General features: G+C 42.6%; 3 protein-coding genes across 13 annotated transcripts in view; all 3 read left to right on the top strand.

Annotated features, from left to right (window-relative positions):
• The first annotated feature begins 7,499 nt into the window (after positions 1 to 7,499).
• Positions 7,500 to 9,982, top strand: LOC124215267 (reticulocalbin-2). The gene is made up of 4 exons (XM_046618440.2): positions 7,500 to 7,864; positions 7,976 to 8,123; positions 8,194 to 8,649; positions 8,745 to 9,982. The coding sequence occupies exons 1-4, from the start codon at positions 7,645 to 7,647 to the stop codon at positions 8,914 to 8,916; spliced, it is 996 nt and encodes a 331-aa protein (XP_046474396.1). The 5' UTR covers positions 7,500 to 7,644; the 3' UTR covers positions 8,917 to 9,982.
• Positions 9,983 to 13,492: 3,510 nt separating this feature from the next.
• LOC124215260 (glutathione hydrolase 1 proenzyme) lies at positions 13,493 to 20,647 on the top strand. Its single transcript, XM_046618421.2, has 11 exons — positions 13,493 to 13,589; positions 15,881 to 16,034; positions 16,660 to 16,784; positions 16,884 to 17,023; positions 17,183 to 17,415; positions 17,483 to 17,643; positions 17,781 to 18,001; positions 18,537 to 18,732; positions 18,825 to 18,990; positions 19,067 to 19,213; positions 19,299 to 20,647. The coding sequence occupies exons 1-11, from the start codon at positions 13,582 to 13,584 to the stop codon at positions 19,485 to 19,487; spliced, it is 1,740 nt and encodes a 579-aa protein (XP_046474377.1). The 5' UTR covers positions 13,493 to 13,581; the 3' UTR covers positions 19,488 to 20,647.
• LOC124215261 (protein bric-a-brac 1) overlaps positions 20,400 to 24,517 on the top strand; it is a 24,375-nt gene continuing 20,257 nt past the window's right edge. For 9 of the 11 annotated variants that reach the window (XR_011176754.1, XR_006882315.2, XM_046618430.2 and 6 more), the window contains exons 1-5: positions 20,976 to 22,376; positions 22,701 to 22,895; positions 22,986 to 23,183; positions 23,313 to 23,835; positions 23,947 to 24,006. Coding sequence is in view for 9 of the 11 variants with exons in the window: in XM_046618430.2 (XP_046474386.1) it covers positions 22,710 to 22,895; positions 22,986 to 23,183; positions 23,313 to 23,835; positions 23,947 to 24,006 (967 nt within the window). In the remaining 2 variants the exon portion in view is untranslated. The other 2 variants (XM_046618423.2, XM_046618424.2) reach the window with 2 other exon arrangements.

Raw genomic sequence — 24,517 nt, 5'->3', positions numbered from 1 at the left:
GCCTTGGGTTATGGATGTAATTAATACAGAGTTCGGAGAGAGAAACTTCCTCTTCTCTCTGCAGGTCGCGCGGGAGAAGCTGTCTCGGTTTTCCTCTCTCCGTCTGTTTCTCTCTCTCCCTCTCCCTCTCCCTCTCTCTCTCTCTCTCTATCTGGGGGTATTCAAGAGAGTGCGACGAAGAAAGAAGACTCTGGCACCGCATGATTCCGTGAGATATAATCTGAGGTGCGTAAGAAGCTCACGTGAAGAAGGAGATGGTATAAGAATAAGAGAGGATGAGCACATAGAGGCTGCAGACGCGGTTGTGTACCTGCACGTGGTTTCTCCGAAGAAGGGAACGTTGAACCTTGGCGCGTAATCGTCGCGTAAAAGTCTGTAGGTACAACGATCATAACGAGAACTCTGAGTGGCGATTTTGTCAAGTATACCGCAGCCGTGACTCGAAGATCGGTGCCGACCGTCTAATTCCGTTCCTCATCGCGAGTTTCGTATCCTCTGTCCTCCTCCGAAGCGAGATTCTCCGCGCATACAAAAATTGCGCAACACGGCTCTAAAGTTCCCGATTCCATCCGTTGTCACTCCTCTCTCTTTCTCTCGTTCAAGGTGTCTCTCCCCGTCTCTCTCTCTCTCTCTCTTCTCCTCTCCTCTCTCCTCTCTCTCCTCTCTCCTCCTCCCCTCTCTCTCTCTCCTCTCTCTCTCTCCTCTCTCCTCTCTCTCTCTCTCTCTCTCTCTCTCTCTCTCTCTCTCTCTCTCTCTCTCTCTCTCTCTCTCTCTCTCTCTCCTCTCTCTCTCTCTCTCTCTCTCTCTCTCTCTCTCTCTCTCTCTCTCCCTCTCTCTCTCTCTCTCCTTCCCTCCGTCCATATGTCTATATCTCTGATTACCGCAGCGCCGAGCGTGACAATAATTTGTCTCAGTTCCCACACCGCGCGACTTTGAAAGCTGCCAACATTTCGTCTTGCCTTGTAACGTAGACGCGTACATGTCGTACCCACACAGGTACAAGTCGAGAGAGAAGGTCCTTCGGTGTGCGCGCGGGTCGTTCAACCCTAGAGTATCCTTCGCGGTTTAATTTCCCAAACCCCTTCCCCTGCAGGTCGCGGGACGAGCGGCGTTCTTATACCGCGATAAATCGAAAATCCTCCGCGAGGATTACTTCCCATATTTATCACGTCCTTATCTATCACCCGCCATCTATCTCATTATTGCTCTTTATGATTCCAGAATTATATACGCACTCGTCTGACTCCTCCAGCTCTCCTGATCGACATCCTCCAAACATCGCGAGACGAACAGTTGGGCCGGACGCTGTACATGACACGGGAACTCCACGGGCTCGTTCTATAATATACCCCGTGAATTCTTCCAGTGCCATTAACAGAGTCCAAGCTTCAAATCTCCGGGCTCTCTTCTCTATTCCTCGCTGCACTGTGAACCGTGAACGTGGACTCCAACCTCTAAGACACTTCATGGAGTCTCGGTACTGGTCAGAGATGGTTACCGAGGATAGCGATGGCCATAGGTGGATACCGAGATACGCTTGGTAACGGTATAACTATTGCTGTTAAGAGTTTGGCCGGTAACCGTCGCGAGTGCAACGTGAACGTCGAATTTGGACCGAGTGTTGGCGACGTTAGATTGATCGGCGGAAAAAAAGTCGAATGGATATCAAGAATGACGTGAAGCCGACGAGTTTTATGAAAAACACTGTCCAACCAGTAATCGAAATACGTCGAGTTTACGAAGGTGGATGGATATTTTATACGACGGTATATACGATTGACTTGTGTAACGAGTATAATCGCGAGTAAACTCTTATAGTGCGACGTCGGGTCGGTCTCAACAGTCTGAAGAGAGCCGATCGGGTAACCGAACCGAACCGGTTGCTGGCAGTGACGTGAGCCTACTAAAGCTGCACGGAGGCAGCCGGCGCAGGTTAACTCGAGGCAACCTGCGATCGCAGGACAGTCGGGCAGCCAGGCAGAAATGATAGAGAGAGAGAGAGAGAGAGAGAGAGAAGGAGAAAGAAAGAACGTTACCAAGAGGTGGGGGGGGGAGGGGGAGTGAAAAAACAGAGAAGAAGGTAAAGGAGAGGTGGCGAGTGAGAGGGAGAAACGAACAGCGAACCGAGAGCCGTGAGCCGTGACTCACTCGGAGTCAGGAATCGGCGGACTGACTGGCAGTCCTCGACTGGTGGGTGGATATCGGATTCATTAAGTACCCCAAAGCTGACTGAATGAGAAGAGAAGACGAGGTCCGTCCATGGTCTTCCGATCAGGTATGGACCGCAGACGGTGCGGCGTGTGATATTTCGTGGAGCGGAGCCGCACGCGCCTTTGGTGGTACCTATCGCTATACAATGTACGTAGGTACCTGTAGGTTGGTGTGTTGTGCTCCCCGCGTTACCAGGTGTAGGTGTATCGCACAGTCACTTGCATACACCTACATACCATTATAGTAGGTATATCTCGGCGGGCAGCGGAGCGTGACTTTTCACGTGGAGACGCGAACGGTTCGACACGCGAGCAGGGGAGAGGTATGCTCGGTGCACCGCGACCATCCAAGTTGTACATCGTTTTGCGCACACGTACCTACACTCTCGGCATAATAAAAGTTGGAACCTTAAGGCATACGTCGAGCAACATCGAGTTGCGTCTACCGTCCACTGCATTCTGGGAGACCGCGGAGACCGAGATTCGAAGATTCGCCACGTCTATCTGTGATGATGCTACCAGCGGGGACCGTTCGTAGAAACTTGGGATCGAAGCGAACTGGTACCCGAGACATGGTCAGGGATGCATGGTCTAGGTTCTCCTAGGATCCGATTGACTCGGTGGTTTGATATTTTCATACCGTCGGTTGCCAGCAGGCGAACTTGACATGGGCTCAAGGACAGCTAGCGCATATCTAACCGACCGTGACATTGTTGAGTAAGGAATGGTAAGTGGGATTATGAAGAGATTTGCAAATAACGTTGCAGGGACCGGTTCTAGATGAAAAGGGTAGTTTGCCGGGGTTTCGTAAGACCTGTTGGTCAAGAATGCTGCAGTTGGGAGGAAGGCGCGAGTACAAGCAATGATAAGTGAAGCGTGATTTGAAAGCCCAGCAGCGTTGATGGGAACTGCAGCGGCGGCAGCGATTGTTACCTACGGTATCGAGTAATAGAGAAGAGAGAAAAATCTAAATACACACCGTCACGTCAAATGATTACCGGATTACCTAACCGTGCTCGCGAGCGGCCGCAGAAGAGCGAGCGACGCAAAACCTGCAGGAATACCAAACAATGGAATGAATCACTACGTACGCCGTTGGTCAGAGGAGTTTTCTCACGGAATCCGTGATCGGCAACAAAAGGGCTCACCGGCCTGATGGATTTGTCCGTGTTTGGAAACTATCGAATGTGTACCAATCCACCGGACAGCTAGATTCGACAGCCCACGACACTCGAGCCACCTACGAAGAAATTGAAGTTTTGGTAGTTTTATACCGCGACTAATCTTACACTACGCGGTCGCGCTGGGCTCCCGACAATAAGACAAAGCCAAAAGTGTCGTTGCGTCATTCCATAGCCAGTGGCCAGTTGGTCGGATAGAAAGTTGGGATGTATTTTTTTCAGATTCGTTTTTGCTTTTTTTTTTTTCATCTTATTTGCCTCCTCGGTTCTCTTCTCTCTTTGTTTGTTTGTTGCTTTTTCGTTTTGTCAGACGGTGTACCTAGGAGGTGGTTACACGCTGCGAGACCTCACGGATAGCTCATGGAAGCCTCGGTGTCGGGCCCCGCGTATACCGAGCAACTACGGGGTCACGCACGGCTAAGTCCCGGCTCGGTTGGAGGTCAGCGACTCCGAGTACGGTGCCCGCGAAGTTAGTGGAGCGCTTAGAATTTAGCTAGCAAAACCGTCTCGGATGATGACTGTAAGGGCTGCCTGCGACGAATAGCTGCAGGGCCCGCGCAGAAAATGTGGAGAACAACGGATCGTTCTCAAGGATTGAAATTGACGTGATCGTAACTTGTAGCGCTTCGGTTACACAACGACGAAGACGGAGCAAACTGTGTGAAACTCGTTTAATTCGGCGGTGGATATATTTAGACGAATATTTACTGATCTAAGCTAACGGGTAATTGTTGAAAAAAAGATATACTTACACCGAGATTACCATCCGTGCTCGATAATGAGCGAGAGGAGTTAACAGAGGAACGAGAAGAAGATACAGAGCTCTTAGTCGCGGTTGCTCGACGGGACACGGAACGATACGCACCGATACGCAACGTTACGCGTAACGTTACGGTACCTACGTGCGGAGGAAAAGACGCACGCGGAGAACAGGTAGCGAGAATTAGAAATATGGATGCCCATCAATCAGGCTGTTTCCACGACGCGCATACCATTTTTTTCCCTCCCCTCTCTCTCTCTCTCTCTCTTTCTTTCTTTCTCTCTCTCACTCTCGTCTTTCAGGCGGTACGTTTGCTCGTCTCCCTTAAAGTTCTATCGGAGAAAACTCGCGCGACGAACATGGCAATGGCCGCAGGTGAATCGCCTTCGTCGACACCTGTTGCCGGTGCAGTTGCAGTTGCAGTTGCCATGCACGGAAGGAAACGCCAAGTTTCCCTGTGCAAGGATATAATCTAAGGAACGGCAGAAGTGGCACGCTGGGAGTAAAGGGCACGTCCCAGTTGTTCCTCCGTTTTTATGAAAAGCTGAGAACGTAGTCGCCGCTGCCGCTGCAGCGATCTAGATTTTCAACGGCTGTCGACGAGCTGGCTTGGCGTTACCGTAATTCCCATGGTGCTCATTGTTTTGGTAGAAGTCTCTTTTAGGACAACTTTCTAATGTCGGTACCAGAGCGCTAAGGAACGACGCCACAACCGCAACTTATCACCAACTGTCCATCGTGAGTTATAGGGAGCAGCGTCGTAGATGATTTCACGTCCGGCGAACGGTTTCGCGTTTTCGCAACCTCTCTTGGTTGGTATCGATTCCAGCTCCGTGCATTCGCTAAGGTTGATTTGTCTACTTTTCAAGGCAAGAGGCCAAGGGAAGCTCTGCATGCCCGCCTCGCGAGAATCAAGTCGACGGGTGAACCTCGCGTCTAGGCTTCACAATCCGAGTTCTCCTCCTTGCCGGAGATACGGGTGGCCGGTCGTCGTTTCGCTCTGCCGCGTTCCGTACTTCTCTCTTCCTCCTCTTCCTCCTCCTCCATCACTGCCTCCTATTCCTCCTCGTCCTCCGGATTTCTCCGCACCTGCGATAAACGTACCTTACGATATCTCAGCGCTACAGGGTGTCCTGAAATTTCGATTTTCTCCCCCTGATCGTCACGAGGTATATTATGACCCAGGTGGCACACTTATCCAGAAGTTTTAACTATCATTCGAATTGACGTTTTGCCAAATTAAGTTTAAGTAAAGTTTGACTATTTCTGAACGGCTATAGATCGGCAGAAAATTGGGCTTAAAGTCGACATGCGGTATAGGTACTTCATGTTTACGAATGTCCTCTGAAATGCCAAGTACAAGGCAATTCGACTGGACAACCCGTTGTCACATTATTATAGTTACCGCTGGAAAGTCGTGTCAAATGTTTTTCACGTTTTTCAGACTAATAATTGTTTATGTGACCGCATTCGTGTGCCAAATGAACGTCAATGTCTGGTGGCGGTTAGACTGACTAATCGTTATCTCATACTTGACGCCAGCTGACTATTGGTCCACGTAATTAACCTACTTGCAAATTATTGCCTTTTCGTCTTGACTGCTCAGAGTCAACTGAAAACCTAATAATAGTTGACGTCGTCGGGTGTTGCCTTTACCATGACATTTCAGAGGACATTCCCGTACTCTTAGTCAGTGTGGAGTCAGCGATCGGCTTATAATATGCTTATTCTCAGTTGATTTGAAACAGTTGACTGAGAATTTCTGTCGATATGAAGTCAAATAACAGCCAACAGTGTGCTACCTGAGTGACAGTTCCATGCGCGATGTCGAGTGGAGAAACGGCGTGAAAAAGGGGGAAACTTTTCGACCCGTTTGACGGATATTATATACCGCAAATTCTTTCGGACGCGAATCATCAGGTGACTGACCCTCTGCAGGTGATGAGATAATAATACTTTTTTACCGATGTAGATATCCGAATGGCGTGTTGACATTTATATTTTGGCGATCATTTGGCGGGGATTAAGGATCCGGAGGGGCGAGGAGAGTTGCACAACATTGCGCGATGATCGTCATTGTCCGAGAATTGTCGAGCATCCTATATACAAGCGAGATTCGCTTCAAATCCAAAGTTCGTTTCGACTTGGCTGGCGAGAGAGGCACTCTAGCACAGTGCCGCTGTTAGCGCACTGCACTATGACTAATTATTATCCCTGCCCTCGAGCTCTCACCCCCACCTCGCAGTCAGGCTACGCTTATTCTGTTCACTGAAGAATAGTATCAAGATCGTCATCGGCTAGCTGGAGTAGTTTGAAAATGCTGTGGGAATTTATTTTCACCATAGTTTCGAGGATTTTTTTTATACATATAAAAAGCACGGATCAATTCAGTCGTCTTATAGTTTTATAAGTCGTGAATACTTTGCTGTAATAAACTTTGAAGCCCTTGATACAAACGCGCTTGAGAACTTCGCCTTTGGAGAATCATGATTCTTTTGAAAATATCCACAAAAAGTGACTTGCTAGTTTGTCTGTATAAAAAAACTGGTAAAACAGAGAGCCTGAGTTTACAGATTTATTTACGGCGCATTTCGCAACCCAAGCGTTCAAATAAGATTCGCAGAAAATCGTAACTTGTGAAGATTCTGTGCTACAAAAAACAAAAAATTTGAACCATACAAAAGAAGAAAGTGGATCTGCAAAATTATTGAAGATAGTGACGGCATTCACTAAGAATTACCAATATTATTCGATTTTCAATTAAATTGATTATTTTTTCCCGATTAATCGAGTATAACTGATTATTTTTCAAACTCGATGAATCGACCGACTCGATTATGTTTCCTCACAATCGTTTTTTGCTTATTACTCCCATTGAACGATGCAATACAATATCAATTTATGTGATTAAAGTATCAATTATTATCATTGTCTTGCTTACTAACAAATTTGATATAATAAGGGAAAGATAAATTAAAATTTTTACCTGAAGTTGAAAAATATTTGGTTTCATACCACCGTTTCAAAAAAATATGAAATAATCGATTAATTTTCACCGATTCAACCGAGTCGCGTCCGAACATTTTTTCGTACTCGATTGATCGATGAATTGATTAGTTTTAACTCAGTGGTCATCGTCAACACCTAATGACGTGTACGTTGAGTTGCATACACTCAGGCGTAAGTCATGTATTACCAATTGCATAACTCACAGGCGTGCATCGACCGAATATCGTGTATCGTAAGTTGCGTGCAGCAAGGCGTGGAGTGAATTATCATCTCGAACTTCGATACATTTAATCTCGAACTTTGATTGTTGCGCGCAGTCTTGAGTTTCACGTGTCGCGCACCAGTCTCGAATCTCGAGGCCGGCATACCGCTGTCAGATTTCGGTAGAGTAATTTTGTAGCGCTTTGAGGTTACATTAATAAATCTTGGTGATTTCGTAGAGGCGGTGCTTAGATCCGCCCCCGTTTGTTCTCAGGCGCATAAAATGGTTAAGTTAAAATTGCGGCAACTGCTGATCGTGGGTATATGCCTGTTTCGAGAAATTCTTACTACCGAGGCGGCCTCAGCTCACATTCACACTCATCACAGCAACAAAGATGCCGCCAGCCACGAAAGGACCGAAGACGGAGCCTTCAGCCCCAGAGACGTCGAGCATTACGCCGACGGCGATCATCACCAAGAGTTTGATCACGAAGCCATACTCGGTGAGGAGAATTTCGATTGGACAACCTACGCGTCGATTTTTCTCGGCATACGTCGTGGTATACCGTTCATTTGTTTATTTTCTCAATCTATTTTCTGACATTCTCTTACAGGAAGCGTGAAGCAAGCCGAAGAATTCGACAAGTTACCGCCGGAGACAGCGAAGGAACGACTAGGAATTCTGCTCACAAAGATGGACCTGAACAACGATCAATACATCGAGAGAAATGAGCTAAAAGCTTGGATCCTTCGCTCGTTCAGGTACGCTTGGACATCCAATTGAAGCTTGCGAAACACTTCGTTACGTCAAAATTTTTGTTACGTTGCGTAGCATGCTTTCTACCGAGGAGTCGGAGGATCGTTTGGACGATGCAGACGCTAACGAGGATGGCAGAGTCAGCTGGGACGAGATTCTCCAGGACACTTACGGATCGGATCCTGAGGACTTGGCCGAGGATGACAAGCTGATACAGGACGACAAGGCCACTTTCAACGCTGCCGATCTGGACGGAGACGGATACTTGGATGCCGATGAATTCAAGGCGTACACGCACCCTGAGGAAACCGCGAGGATGTTTCCGCTACTTCTGCAGCAGGCCCTGGATGACAAGGACACTGACAAGGATGGATTCATCAGCTTCCAAGAGTTCTTGGGTGACAGAGCAAGGGGCGAGGATAAGGAATGGCTTCTAGTTGAGAAAGACAAGTTCGACCATGATTACGACAAAAACGGAGACGGCAGACTTGATTCTGAGGAGATTCTCGCATGGCTTGTGCCCAGCAACGAGTAGGAATCGCTAGTCTTTTTTTCATTACACTTGTTTTAAATTATCGTTGTACAAATATGTTTGATTCATTCGATTACTATTCTTTCTCCAACAGAGACATAGCTACGCAGGAGTCGGATCACCTTTTCGCAGCATCCGACGACGATCACGACGATAGATTATCCTTTGAAGAAATATTGGACCATCACGACGTGTTCGTAGGAAGCGAAGCTACGGACTACGGAGAACATTTGCACAATATTGAAAATTTTAAAGACGAACTGTAATCATCATTAGAGAGGTATGCAGCATAAGAAAAAAATCATACGCGCACAATCCTCGCGAATTGTTTTATTCCTACAACTAATGTAAGTTGATTCAAGTCTTATATTTCCCTCCAATTTCTCTTCATTATCATTGTGCATTATTTATTACGACATTTCACAATTCACTCACAAATAGTTCAGTCTCAATTTATTGCTCAGAAGCATTTTATTATTATTATCGTCGTAAAGTTTTACGAGGTGTCGAGTATCTGCAAGAATGCGCTTAGCTGCGTGGTGAAAAAAGTATTACAACACCTCTTTCGCGCCGTCGTCATCGTCTAATTTAAGCATCAAAGCCAAAGCTGAACAAAGAATGTAAATTCCCGAGAGTCTTCCAATCTGTAACAATTTCAGCCCGACATGATTTTTTTTTTTTTTTTTTCTCTTTTAATATGGATCCTGGGTATGTAAGCATAAATTGCGTACCATCGATCATAAAGAATTTACTCAGCACAATATCAATTTCACAGTCCTCAGAATTTTGTAAAATACACTATTTATATCGAAGTATAAATCGACCGGATTCGATATCATTATTTTAATTAGTCCGTTAACACATTATCGCATTAAGCAGATGCACAAAAAACTAGTACGAAATAAAATTTCGGTCAATTCTCCGGCTGTTTCTTCTTACTTCGATATCAAGGTGTGAGAAAAAAAAGTATATATGTCGAAGATATCGTGAAATATTTGTCAAGACAAGTATCGGTAGCTAATAAGTAAACATATTCGTATAATGCAAAATTTGTAATACACATAATATTTATATCATTTGTTTGATATGTTACAAACTCATTAATATATTACAAGACGTAATTTTATGAATCCATCGTGTAACAAATACACATATATATATGATGGTTATATTGCCATAATTACGTGCGTTATTAATTATTACAATCATTTTAATTCAAAATATTAGGGCTTTTACTTGAAAGAAAATCATTTAGACGTGAATTGTTTAAAAAAAAAAAAAAAACTAGTCAACTTATGGTGTAAGGACATAGATGTGTTCTCGAGCATCATTGCTGCTTCTAATGAGAACGTGCTCCCCACATGATGCCATTTTGAACACTATTTTTGAAAGCTATTAATTCTTACGTCCGCCAAATCCTACTTGATGAAGGAATAATATTCAAATGTTAAATAATCGGTTACTGAGGTAATGTTGTACTGTTTGGGACAGATACGCAATCTCTGTCGTGACGTCACGTGGGGATCAATTGACTTTGCTACTGGGCATCATCGTTTAGAGCACACCTTGTTTTCCCACACCATGATTAAAATTACATTTGTCGCCCGCACATAGAAAACCCGCCATACACTCGCGCATCCCTGTAAGCATATGCCAGGCGCACGATTCGTCCCATCAGAGAGGATATGGGGATATACCAGCATACACTCGTGTTAACAATTACAAATAATTAAAGATGCAATGAGTATTAGTCGTGCGGCACAATCTGACAATGAAACCTTTTCCAGCGACGGTCCACTAGCCTGTATTTCGTCTAACAGGCTCGTTAAGCACACTTGACATGAAACGACGCCGCGGTAATAAGTGATCTTACCATACTTACGTACGTAATATTTTGTATGTTAACATGCGGTGTAGACGCATAGACGATTCGTCGTTCTTGATCTGGAAATTTACCATACACGCGAAACTCGAAATTATGCATACCTACGCGTTAATATCACTGTGACTCGAGCGCAAAATCCCAAGTACATTTTTTTCTCTCTTTCTTTCTGGCAGATGTACAAACACCGAATAAAGCGTACACAAGTTCTGCGTCACGCGATGCGATAAAATATCCATCGTTTAAATAAGATCGTTAAGGGCAAGCGCTTGTCAAGGCAGTTCATATTTTATAATCCCAAAGAGACCTTGAGGAAATTTTGTAGTAAAAAATAGACGAGAACAAATTTTCGGCTGTCCAATCTCATGGAGAATTATTAGAGACGTGTAGCTATTTTATGCGATGATATCGGCAATTACAAACACGTTGTATTAAACAATTTGTATAATTTCCGTGAACATTTGCATGATGTACTCGTTGATTGAAGAAAACCACTAGGTGCCATTTGGCGCCTTTCATACTCAATTTATTTACATTTCATCGTAAACGGAGCTAGATCGGCCCTATTATTTCATTCGCGTACAATTCTGAACTATTCCAAATAAATTCGAAGCACAGCTAATAGCGTAACTGATGGATATAGATTAGGCCGCTAAATTTGGCGAGAGCCTAAGAAAATGATTTAATAGTTCACATCTAGTCCTATTTCTAAATTATCAATTAATCGAAGAGGAAATCAGAAAATTACGTGTTTATTATGCTTAGTGTACAATTACATTTTTTTTTTTTAAAGTTAAAAGACGTACAAAATTTATAGTCGATATATTTTAACTGCATAACATTGATACGTAATTACGTAATTACGAAAAAGCGTGTAATTCGACGTTTCTAGATTCTCATCTTGAGTTGATACAATAATAACTAATGGCCAACGTGTAATTAACCGTCAATGTTACGCAAAACTATTGCGTTTTTATTCAACATTCATCACATCACTCAACAGTGACTTAAATTTAACTTATCGCTCTTTTTATAATAAAAATTGCGAGACGAACCTTGGGGGTTATCTTTCACACTATCCTTCCGAATTAATCATCTAACGCTCATTCGAATTCTAATCGCCGTGTTACATGAACGAATTTGTAGCTATGATGTTCAAAATTACAATAATGACTAATAAAAATATTTTGCGAGTCTTAGAGTAGTCAGCAATGGTGCGTAACATCTATCCTCGATAAGGGGGAAAAATTTAAGAATTTAAAACAATTTTTAAACACATTTGTGTATGAAAAATCGCATTATAGTAAATTGAATAAATGGAAAAGCGCACGTTTCTCCCTACTTCCGGTTGCACATTCTCCTCGCATTCACGAAATTAGTCCCACCAAATGCCACACACCGACCGATAACATGTTACACATCAAATGCAGTAGTTAAGATCTAAATACAGCTAAAAATTAGTTCAAACTTACAAACCACATCATAATACAGAAAAAGAAACTATGTAGAAAAAAAATTTATTTAGAAAATATTGACGATGGCAGAAATGTACTTTATAAAGGATTTGTTTTAATTTTTTTTAAATTGTACCAACAGCTTTCTTTAATTCTCCTCTTCCATTATGCGTCAGTTTGTATAATACTGTTATCTCTCCCCACAGATCAAGACACACGGTTATTGACAAATACAGACAGTATAACCACATGGTATAATTTTCCGACTCAACAGATATACACGAACATAGCATAAGCGTAACACAATTATGTCGGTGAATGAAAATTTCCGAAGAAATACCATCCGGCAAGTCCTTCAGACAGAATGACGAAAAATAACCGAGACGTATTTCTTCTTTTTTCAATTCAACGTTTATTAACAATGATATTGCCAGTTGAATTTGCGTGACGTTATAATGTTCACATTTTAGTATAACTACATCTATGCACATTGTGACTTCACGCGTCGGTTTGAAACTGCTATATCTTTGTTAATAAACGTTGAATTGCAAGAAGAAAACATAGGTGTAAATTATTTTTCGACTAATTAAATTTTTTGATTCCACGATGTAATTAGTAACTGAAACGACCTAACGCCAATTCTGCAGTCGTAGATCATTGACGTCATCAACTAATTTTGCCAGTATAAGGTATTCAGTAACGTCGCGGTCCGTAATCTGTACATACAAATATGCGTTGAGAACGATACAGAAAGTACTTTAAAATAATTCAACGATATAAATTAAAGTCTGACATACCTGCAATCGGTTTAACGAACACAAAGGCACAAAAAAAATAAAGTTGTCTGTAGCGAAAAGTAGTCCTATGAATTCTTACGTATTTTGACGTGCTGAATCCGAATTCGGGGACAGAGATAATCGAACACACACCATTTTTTAAAAACGGCAAATTGCTCCAACAACTCCATTTTTAAATTGCCAAAAAAACACCCTCAAATACCGAAAATTGCACTGTAAGCAGGGCCAGCATGACGTGCAAAGGTGTAAACATGAATTTGAAGTTTCGCAGTGATATGACGTTTTTTTTTTTGCAAATTTAAAAAATGGGATGATGGCGCACCATTGGCCACGGATACAGCATCAACGCACCAAAATACATATCTATATTGTACTTTGCGGTCACTTTCAGTCGGTTTCCTAGTTCTAGTCTTTGTTACAGTCAATTTTGTTACATTTTTCCGTGCCTGTTTAATCCACGCCGATAACGCAGCGATGGAGTACAAAATAAAACGAATATAATACGAATATGCGGAATGCACTGGACCCTCTGCACCAGCATAAGCAGCTGCACCTGAAACTGGCCGATCATGTCTGCCGGAAGATCCAACAACTGCGGCTGCATCGGAAGAGCGCCATGCAATCAGTCAAATCGCGAATCGCGAACGGAGCAGGCAGTAAGTCGAAAGGGGGGATCGACGGTGAGTCGACGCTGGTATAAAAGAAACGATTACCTACGTGACGAGTTCAGTTTAGAGAGTTAGTTGGTGCCGGTTTCTCGACGATAGTACAAGTCTTTGGCCACGCGCTCTTTCCAGAATGATTGGGTTGGTACACACGTAACATCTGTGCATGCATGGTGCTCTTGAAAATAAATAAACCGCTCTGTCAAATTACTCTCTGACTCATTCTAAGATTTTAAATTTATAAGAAATTTAAGGAATGATTGATTCGACTCGTTTAACGATACTTGAGCAGCGAAAAAGTATATGTGTCAGGATGAAATATAGGCGAATTAGTGCAGACGGTGAAATTTTAGTACGATTCACTGATACTACAGTAAAATCATCGAGGATCTATCCTGTGATTCGTGTACGGGTTTTTTTTTTTTTTTTACTCTCGTCAGCAGTGGTCTACAAGCTTTCGCGATACAATTATATCACGAGTATATATATATATTCTGTATATATATATACAGTGTATACAGAAATTATTTGTACGGTGTAATTGTATGCTTTGTGTAGATACGACTCATCTATGTACGTTAGACTCGCCAATGACGATGATTGTATTACGTATCAGCAAAACACTGGAGCCAGTTTACAGTCGATAGATTTAGAAGCAAGTAATTCTTATTCATTATCCGAGGAGGGATAAAATTTCCACGTCATGCAGAGCCGTGTTTAACTGATCTCGATATCAGTTCACTCCGGCTCGTATATTGTTTGAAACTTGACATGTGAGGTGTAACGCAACGCCATTATTTACACCTACCTTCCGAATATGATCGCTTTATATTAGGAGACAACCAGTTTTCACCAAGCGAACTCGTCTTCAAGTGGTTCGGAAAAATTATAAATATTATAATTCGTGATACGTAATATAATAATATAATAATACATAATTCGTAATTCCTCGACGAGAATTGTGCACACGATTTTGATTTGAATCTGCGGGGAGTCCAGATCGGTCAGCCTTTATATGGAAAAGTTTTCTGCACGTTATTCGCTTCCATTTATACGTGTGGCGCACCTCTGCTAATGTATACACTGTATACTTGTTTAGACGTGTTTCAACGTCTCGTGTATTCGTTTACAAAAGGATATATTATTGAATACTGGGCAAACTTGACACAGCTGCCGACAATCATTCCTGAAATGTATACGTATACAATATACTCGAGGCTGCTGCATAGTGTAAACGGTTCTATAGGTACACAAAGTATCAATTGTTTCATTGGAAAGTCAGGACGAGGACACTAAAATATTTAGCGCGAATCACAAACAATTGGTCAATTGAAATGGTAAATGTGTGTACGAGATGTGTGTGTGTGTTTTCATTCTAATACAACTCCGCAATTCTCACCCAAGGCGCAGACTCGAATCGTTGATAATAATCATACTGAAGATAGTAACGATATAGTAACTATTCATGCTGAGAAATAACCATTATTTCGCAACTTTAGGTATCGTCTGAAGTTCAGTAAACCGTAATAAAACAAGACACATTGATATTCCGAAATCTTGGTCCCTTAAAAATCATTGTCAAATTAAGAATAGTTTTGTTACGATAACTTTACTAACTTCAACCTTGTTTATACGATACATGTATGATTTATCTGATTTTATAAATAGTAGCACGCAACTTGATTGATACTGAAATTAATAAAAGATCATTGTATAGTACACCTTATACACAAAACGTCGTATGTTCCAATTTTTGTGTAATACATCGGAATTGAAAATTCTTGTACAGCGTATTTAGCAGATAAAATGCAACGTCCGAGTTTCCATTGCACAGTGTTCTCGCCATTTGCGTACACATCGCGATAACACAATAATAATATATAAGTCCTTCTTTTACGGCACGCAGACAATCAGTCGCGGCTGGTTGCACAACTGAAGGAAATACATATTTTGTTTCTCAAACTACAACGTTACATACTTGATTGTATTATACCCGTAGTTATCACAGCACTTTTTATCTTAATCACGATATCTTTATAACCCAAGTCTACGATCAGAACAACTTTTTCAACGTACGTAAGACTTATCACTTCGAATATCAATCAATGTATTACTTGAATTGTTCGTGTCGAGCAACAAGTTAGTCGCAGAAAATTTCGCTATCACCTCGATCACCTTCAATTAAAATTTGACTAAACACGTAGGTGTGTTTAAACATATAACGGTATAGTATTACACTCGACGATTACACATATCATGCTATTTCCTGAATAATTATTACCATTACCATATCTCGGCTGTTACGCTGTTTCTTTCTTGTTTGTGTGTGTGTGTGTGTTTTTTTTTTCCCTTTTTTTGCCTGTTTCGCTTTATTTTTGCCTTTCAACTACATTACGCCCGTACAATCCTACATTACCGAATCGTCGATTCAGGTCAAAGAAGAAGCTTCTCGTCGCAGGGATCGGCGCTGTCGTAATTATCGTAATAATTGTTATCGTCATCCTGGTTGCCACTGCCGGTAGCGGCGACGACGATTCTTCGGACGGAAAATACGTCAGCGATTCGGTCCTCGGTCGTTATTCGCAGGTACGTTAAATCGGCCTTTGCGAAAAGTTAGGTAGTAGAAAATTATTATAAAATAGATATCGTCACAGTAACTGTTTCAATATTGTTGGAATCGCAAGAAAACTATAGGCACAAGTGACTATTTTGTGCGATTATATTTGTCATTAGTATATTTTCTGGTAATTTCAACGCGAAATCAGTGTATTCAGTTTTCTGTTCTTTCTCAGTTGAATGAGTTAGCAACATTAATTCACTGCTGCACCAAAATCATATTTTCGCACCAGTTACGCGAAATTATAGTAACAGTGACCAAGTATAATTGCAGATGATAGATATTCTGATTACGTCTACAAAACTCATTTCCATTTTGTAACCAGTACTATGTTTTTTTTTTTTGGTAAAAAATAAAAATAGTCAGTAACATGTGTGGTGAATCGCAACCAAAAATTTCTGTCCGCGCACTTGACTAGTGCTATGCGATTAATCGACGATTTCGGTAAATAGTTTCTCCAATTAATCGACTAATCGACAGCTTCGAAAAACGATTAATCAAAAACTAAATTAATTCGGATTAATCGTTAATCGCACAGCACTAACTTGTGCTCGATTCAACGTTATTATTTTTTCGTCACAAAATGAAACGCAGGCTGCCGTCACAACCAACGGACAAGAATGTGCGCAAATCGGATCGGATATATTGGCGAGAAACGGCTCGGCTATCGACGCCGCAATCGCCGCTTTGCTGTGCGAGGGAGTCGCTTGTCTTCACAGGTAAACGAGCAATCTTTTTTCCCCTCCAATTCATAGTCCACACTTTTTACTACAATGAAACTAAACGAAACATCCACGTGTATTTCCGGCTCCATGCAGCATGGGACTCGGCGGAGGTTTCTTTATGACGATATGGGATGCAGCTACCGAGTCTGCTTACTATCTGGACGCCAGAGAAACAGCTCCGTCATTGGCAACGCAAAACATGTATGGAGGAAATTCGACTCTCTCCATGTACGGTAAGAGGCGGAATACATATACGTTTTTTTCGATTAATCGATTGATCGATGTTGCCTCGTAATAATTCTGCAGGTCATTCGGTATATTAATCGAAGCGACAGTTTCGATTAATCAAAATCGTCGATTAATCGCACAGCGCTCTTGAACGATAATTCCAGGGGGTCTAGCCGTCGCCGTTCCCGGAGAACTTCTCGGCTATTGGGAGGCCCATCAAAAATTCGGCCGGCTGCCTTGGGTCGAGCTTTTCAACGCGACAATCGAGCTCTGCGAGGAAGGGAGCATCGTCACGGATTACTTGGCAGCGTACCTTGAGACTAAAAAGGAACAAATCCTGGCCGAGCCCACAATGGCAGAAATTCTGATAAATCCCGACACGGGCAGTGTTTGGCTGGTGAGACGAGCTCGACGATTCTTTTCAAATAAATCCTCTATGTATAAAAATTTTGAAACCTTGTTAGGCTGGCGACAGAATCAAGAGACCGAAACTAGCGGAGACTCTGAAAATCATATCGGAGCAGGGAGCGGACGTTTTCTACAATGGGACTATCGGCGAACAGTTGGCTGAGGAGGTGCAGGCCTTTGGTGGTATTCTGCAGATGGACGATCTCCGTAACTACAGGTACTCTGCATATTTCGTGTAGATTTACCAAATGTCGGTGAATCATCGTATATAATTCATCGTGATCCGCGGTAATCCACGAAAAATATCACAGGTCTCAAAGCAACGAATAAACGGAACGTTTAGTTTGATTGCAGTGTGATATGGAAAGAGCCGACCGAATCGATGATCGGTAATTACACAATGTACTCGGCTCCACCTCCGGGCTCAGGCGTTATTTTAACCTTCATAATGAACGTGCTGGAAAATCTGATTCCCGTCGATGAGGAGGAGATCATGTGGCAGCGGATAGTCGAGACTTATAAATGGGCATACGCCAGGCGCACGGAACTTGGGGATCCCGACTTCGTCGATATCGGTAAGACGCGGAAAAATGACGCGGCACCGAATCGATTTTATAGATTTCATTCGACCTCCTCATGCCGTTAACCCTTTGCGACACAGCGTCTCATGTATCGCCAAAAACAAATCCGATGCCGGAATTTCAAAATTCAAGTTGGCGGATACAATGTCGCCGATTGAAAATATAAAAATTGACCATATTCGCTTGAAGTTTGTACTCGGGGGTTTTCGGGGTCGTAATATAATAAATTGTGATATTCAAAATGGTGAATCCAATCGTATTTGGTGACCCAAAAAACCTCCGAGTGTGCATTTTCCGGCCATTCCTATCACTTTCACATTTTCAGTGCGCCATTTTAAATTTTGATAATTCCCGAGATCTGATCCCATTTTTCAAATCAGTGATCCCGAGAACCCTCGAAATAACCAGTCTTAGGGAATTCCACTACAAGAAAAAATGTATGCTTCAAAAAGTTAAATCGTACTCTGGTCGCAGCTGCGAGACGCATGGACCAAAGAGCTCGTTCGTGATGTTATCTTTATTCCCGCAGCTGATCTCGTTGCAAACTTCACATCGAGCGAGTACGCCGATAGCATAAGAGAGATGATCAAAGACGACTGGACGAGCTTGGACCCTCTTTTCTACGGTGCTGTTACATCGGGGACGAGGGAATCCGGGACAGCGCACATTTCCGTTTTGGCACCCGACGGCTCGGCGGTGTCGGTTACGTCGACGATCAATCAGGTGTACGTAATAATTGTGGATTTTCCCGGGTGAAAGGCAAAAAAGTCGGAAATTTTAAGCGCAAATTTATCGACTTGCATTATAAAATCCCCAGGCTAGGAGCGATGATCCGTTCAAATTCAACCGGCATAATATTCAACGACGAGATGGACGACTTCAGCTCACCCAATATCACAAACTCTTTCGGGCTACCGGCATCGCCGGCGAATTACATAGAGCCTGGGAAACGCCCGCTGAGTTCGATGATACCGACTATTCTGGTAAGTGAACGCGTGAACGTCGATGAAACAAAACGGTCAAAAATCCTCGCCGCACAACTCAATTTACTTATTCAAGGTGGACGAGAACAAAAAAGTCCGGTTAGTCATCGGAGGTGCTGGTGGCACAAAAATTATTAGCGGTACCAGTATTGCCATGTTGTTAAATTTGTGGCTGGGATACGACATCAAGGAAGCCGTCGATGCGCGGAGACTTCATCACCAGGTCTGTGGCCAATCTATTCATTTTATTCTATCTGCAGCAGAGTCTTACTGAGCGGTTCAGACACGCAACTCAATTTCATTTTCAGCTCTATCCAATGACTATTCAAAATGAGAACGGATTTTCGTCAAATGTGTTGGCCTACTTGGAAGAGATTGGACATACGACGAGCACCTACTCCGGACTGGGTAGCGCGATAACGGGAATATCTGTGCAAGACGGAAGTGTCACAGCAAATTCCGATTATAGACGACAAGGAGTTGTGGCTGGATATTGATTAAAGCTAGTAGCGGGACGGGGGGGGGGAGTTTTCGCAGTAACAGTATTCATGCTACAATATTGCCGTTCGGTGCTGGTGACCCGCAATTAAAAAACAGAAAGTAAACTATATTCTTCGTTTTAGTATATCTGATTCGTGTCAGTAGTGTTCTTGTAAATATTCGTGTATCATGTGTACAACGTATGAATGTGAAATACGTTATCGCGTAGGTATGTCTTAGGATATGTATAAGCTAACCATATAGTCGCTGCGGTATATTAGTCGCATTATGGATACTAGGCTCATAATATTAATTGTTAGTGCTCTTTTCGCTATACACGTTGACATATCTATAATTACGTGTATCGTTTCTGATACATTCACAACTAAAAATGTATACAAGGTCAGATGCGATGCGTTACGCGTTAACGGATTTTCATCAAGAATATACAACAGTACGTTTTTTATATATTCCGAATTCATATGATAATGTTGGTCATGAAATTGAAATGTAATTCTTTCTATTGTAGATGTTGATACACTTTTTTCACATTTTGGTCCGTTTTTATTCGGTTTGTTTTTTCTTATTCAATTTTGTGACGCTTCTTTCATTAGACCTGCGTTGCCGGATGCGCCTAACGCTCTTATGAAAGTCAACCCGACATACATGATAGCATGCCGGATGGTCTGTGATCTAAACCTCAGGCGCCGGCTTTCCAAAAGTTCAGACGTACCCCCACACAATTAGGTATATATACCAGTGCATGTGCGCCAATTTGTCAACTAATTGGATTGGCACTTGCGTTACACTTGTTGTCGAAACGTGGCCAGTTGTCGGAGGGACTCTACGTTCACCTGTCGAGTAGTAAGAATTCCATGAAAATGCCTACCGGCGGAGACCTCAACTGATTCATTCATTCGCACGTCCAACTGCACGATCAGCCGACAGAAATGAGAAAACTAACAGAAGAGGACAGAGGGCCTTGAAATTTGAGCTATCTGCTGGTCGTCGATAGGTTATGAACTGTTGTTTGGAACTGTATTACCGCAAAGAGGTTAGGATAGGTTAAGTTATCTTACGCGATAAGCACAATTTATAAATTGAATACTTTGCCGAGGTGCCGGCATTTTTAGTTTTCCCACTTGTATATAATAAAAATAATACAATTAAAAGATAATATGTGATCAAAATTACACAAACCCAAAGGGAAGAGAATAACTTACGAAACAACCAATTTATTTCTTTCTTTCCCTTCTTCTTCTTTTCACTAAAGACTAATCCATCGAAAATTACCAGATTACAGATACGATTGGCATCGTCTCTGAGAGACGACTGGTTAGTCGTTAAGTTGAGATACCGCAGCCAAGTACTGCTGTCACAAATTGCTCATCGGAAGATACAACTTCATCTCTAATATCGTCCGGCGTGATAGACATGCCCCTGAAGAGGCTGAGAGTTGCTATCAATGCTCGGAATCCCACAAGGGACAAAAACCAGGTATTGTCCGAACAATCTACTTAATTTTCGAGTGGAGTGGTAGTGAGAGGCTGGTGAAAAATTCGTTGGATATGAAGCAACCATCGCCAATTTTTCTGACGATTGAGCGTGATGAGGGAATAATTTCATCCGCTAACTTTAGCCGTAAAGTGAGGATGTATCTAAGGCAGGAAAGATTTTGACGAGGCGAACGGAGAACGAAACCATCTTGAAGAGCTGAATAATCGAGACGGAGTTGTAGTACGGTGGTGAAGACCGCCGTGTCGATGAACTGTATGCCAAAGCATTTTGACCCTTAGAAGTGTGGGGACCCCTTCCCATCTCGAAATTTAATTTTACCGCGTGATATCAAGAATTGCAGATCGGAATCCGATCCGTATAAGCAGCATGATCAACGCTGACTTATCGGCAGATGCGGGTATTTGTGTTTGAATAATAATAATAATAACAATCCAGATGGCGCTGTAGGTCATGTGAGTTGCGACGAACTTCACGCAACTCATTCAACTGAAAGCACGTCGCGAGGTATGATCGAGACTTGGGAAGATTCGTGAACTTTTGTTGAGAAAACACCATTCCCGTTCTATTCCGAAGATTTTACGGGTGTTTGTGAGTTGAGAAATGTGGTGAAAAATGAACGAACTCAAGGTTAAAACCGTGCACTTGTTTGCCGCGTTAGCGACCCCATGCAAAGCGTAACTTTACGTTATCGGCCGAGTAAAACTGTGCGCGCTGCGCGTGGCTTGTGTTGTGTGCACTGATCTCTATGTGGTTGTGTGTCATTGGTGTGTGAATAGTAGCTAGGGAGAAGTGGCATCTTTCAGGGACCTTCGCTGCGTTTTCCCCAAAGGAAAATGGTCGCCAGCTGTCATTTGGGTGATGAGATGTTCAGCGACACATGAAAAGACTGAAAAGAGGCTCGAGAGTGCGGTTGTAAATATCAGAGAACGGGAGAAAGCGCGTGGTGATGTGAGGCTGAACACGGCGGAATATATATCGTCAGTTAATACGAAGAGGCCGCGCTCGGAAACACGCGTATAAAAACCCTAAGGTAGTGCAATGAAAACCCCGTCGTACTTCACTGTTTACAATTCGTCCCCTGCTTGTGTCGCCGTCGTATCGTGCGATAGTCGAGAGTATCCCGTGCGGTTTATCGCCGTAAACAATACCGCGCGTTTATAATCAAAGAAGCCGAAATAGAAACCCCGGCGAATCATCGTGTGTTCTTTACCTTCCCCGACGACGCTCTCATCGTCTCAATGTGCTTAAAATCGATAATTTTTATTGACTTTTCTACCTAACCACCCCGAAGTCAACCCTAGGCATATACCACTGCCTGTCTACTACTTGTGGTGCTGCACCGAATGCGGATAATTATTATTTTCCTCAACATCCTCATAACGAACAAGGTGAGTCTTGCCTTGCCTATGTTAAGTATAATATTATGTAATTTTAACGCGCGCTCGCTCGCTGCCCATGCTTATACCTCGTTCACGTCAAATCGATCGCGATTCCAACACCTTGGTCGTTATGAGAAATTTTTTTTCAACCCCCCCGCCCCCCAGATGCTGCTAGGTCTGCTTTTAGGTGCAGAGGATTCAGCTATTATACCGCGACAGCATAACCTAGAAAAGATAAAACTCTGTATAGGCGGTTACATATCTGCTAGATAATTTGTCGTTACAGGCGACTCATTTCTTGTTACCCTTACTTTATTTTCTTTATTATTCTAGTGAATCAGCATGGGTTCGAGCCAACAGTTCTCCTTGAGGTGGAACAACTATCTTAAACACATAACATGTGCTTTTGACACTCTCAGAACCGACGAGGACTTGGTTGACGTTACTCTAAGTTGCGAGGGAAAACGTATTAGAGCGCACAAAATGCTGCTTTCGGCATGCAGCACATACTTCAGAGACTTGTTCAAGGTGAGCCAGCGGTCTAAAACAGCTTGAGGGATTTTTTTTTCACCTTGCCAAATGTCTCGTTGCTAAAACCAAATTCTAAATCACTTACAGGAAAATCCATGCCAGCATCCGGTCATTATATTTAGGAATGTCAAATTCGACGATTTGGCAGCGCTGGTCGACTTCATGTATCAAGGCGAGGTGAACGTCGTTCAAGAGCAACTTGCCAGTTTCTTAACCACCGCAGAACTCCTTGCTGTTCAAGGTCTTACCGACGGGACGGGAAAGGACAGCGACAGCGTTAACGAGGTATGAGAGATATCGGTCGATGTTTATTTTTTTACGACACCTTGAGACACAAAGCTCTTATCAAGTGATAACATTTGTAGGATGCGGTTTAAAAATTAAATTCTCGAATCTTGTTTTGCCCGCTTTCAGGAGGATGCGGATATCCCTAACGAGCCTGAAGTCCAGTTAAAAAATCCAGCAAGTAAATTGCCGACCAGCAATCACGGATCAAAGTCGCCAGCATCGCCACGAAACTTCCCAACTCTTGATATACAGTCGGAAACGCCACCTAATAAACGACGAAAATATCGGGAAAGTAGCGGGGCTAATACGGAAAAGGGGTCAACGGGTAACACGGTATCTGCGATAAAAGAATCAGAGCGGAAGACTTTGGACAGCAACAATACTCCCTCCGGTGATTCGGTTGAAATAATTCCACTAATGCCAAACCTCAAATTGGAAATGCCCGAGTACCTAGAACAGGACGGCAGCAGTTGTAGTTACGAGGATCAAAGTGCCGGAGAGAGCTCGACAAACAGAATCGTCCTCGACGAAACACCCTCAGACATTCTCGATCACGAGCAAAAGCCAGATATTAGTCACTCGTTTTATTCAGCTAATCAGTCAACCTCTGACACATCTTTAGATATAACGCATCAATCGGCCGATCAGGGTGAGCTATTTTTCGTCTCCTCTTTCGCGTTTCTAATAGGTCTTTTTTTCCCAATTTCACAAGCTTTTCTGTAATCCTGGAAGTGTTTTTATAATCGCCGTCTTGTTTCAGGTCATTTACTATCAAAACCGAGTACGTCAGGAGAGAGGCTATCACAGGAAGCAGTACAGGGTGAGTGTTTTACCAATCCAATATTCGCTATATCTTCATTATTAAGCCTGCTGCTGTAGCCATATCCTTAATAATATTGATTATCGACATCAAGGAAGAACCATGTTGCATTGTCTATCAAAAAATTATCATTGAAATGCGCGGATTTAATGACAATGGATTCGATCATGTAACGACAGCAGTCGGAACGTTAACAACAAGAAAGAAAGATAGAGTAAAAATCGTTTTCACTTTTGGCAAAGCAGTAGAAAAAATTGTTTTATATTTATTCGGTTCCGTTGGTTTCTTTTCCTTTTTTTTTTTTTTTTTTTTCATCTTTTGTTTCTTCATATTCTTCCTTTTTGTTCCAGTCTTTTGTGTGCTGAGTACGAATGGTACCTTAATGAATAATATCTACTTTTAGAACTGTACAAACATTATGTCTCCACTGCTTTATACATATCACTATCTTACGTTCTACCTGTCTGAACATCTTTTTGTCTTACTCCTCTTTGGCGGAGAATCTTATAAT

The sequence above is a fragment of the Neodiprion pinetum genome, chromosome 3 (genome assembly GCF_021155775.2).
Source record: "Neodiprion pinetum isolate iyNeoPine1 chromosome 3, iyNeoPine1.2, whole genome shotgun sequence".
NCBI classification, from domain to species: Eukaryota; Metazoa; Arthropoda; class Insecta; order Hymenoptera; family Diprionidae; genus Neodiprion; species Neodiprion pinetum.
Note: the sequence above shows the minus strand (reverse complement) of the source record. Positions and strands in the feature narration are given on the sequence as shown.

Coding starts and splice junctions, on each gene's coding strand:
- LOC124215267 (XM_046618440.2), top strand. CDS start 7,645: ATGGTTAAGTTAAAATTGCGGCAACTGCTGATCGTGGGTATATGCCTG. Junction 8,124..8,193: donor TGGATCCTTCGCTCGTTCAG/GTACGCTTGGAC, acceptor TACGTTGCGTAG/CATGCTTTCTACCGAGGAGT. Junction 8,650..8,744: donor TGGCTTGTGCCCAGCAACGA/GTAGGAATCGCT, acceptor TTTCTCCAACAG/AGACATAGCTACGCAGGAGT.
- LOC124215260 (XM_046618421.2), top strand. Junction 16,785..16,883: donor GGAGTCGCTTGTCTTCACAG/GTAAACGAGCAA, acceptor GGCTCCATGCAG/CATGGGACTCGGCGGAGGTT. Junction 18,733..18,824: donor ACGTCGACGATCAATCAGGT/GTACGTAATAAT, acceptor TAAAATCCCCAG/GCTAGGAGCGATGATCCGTT.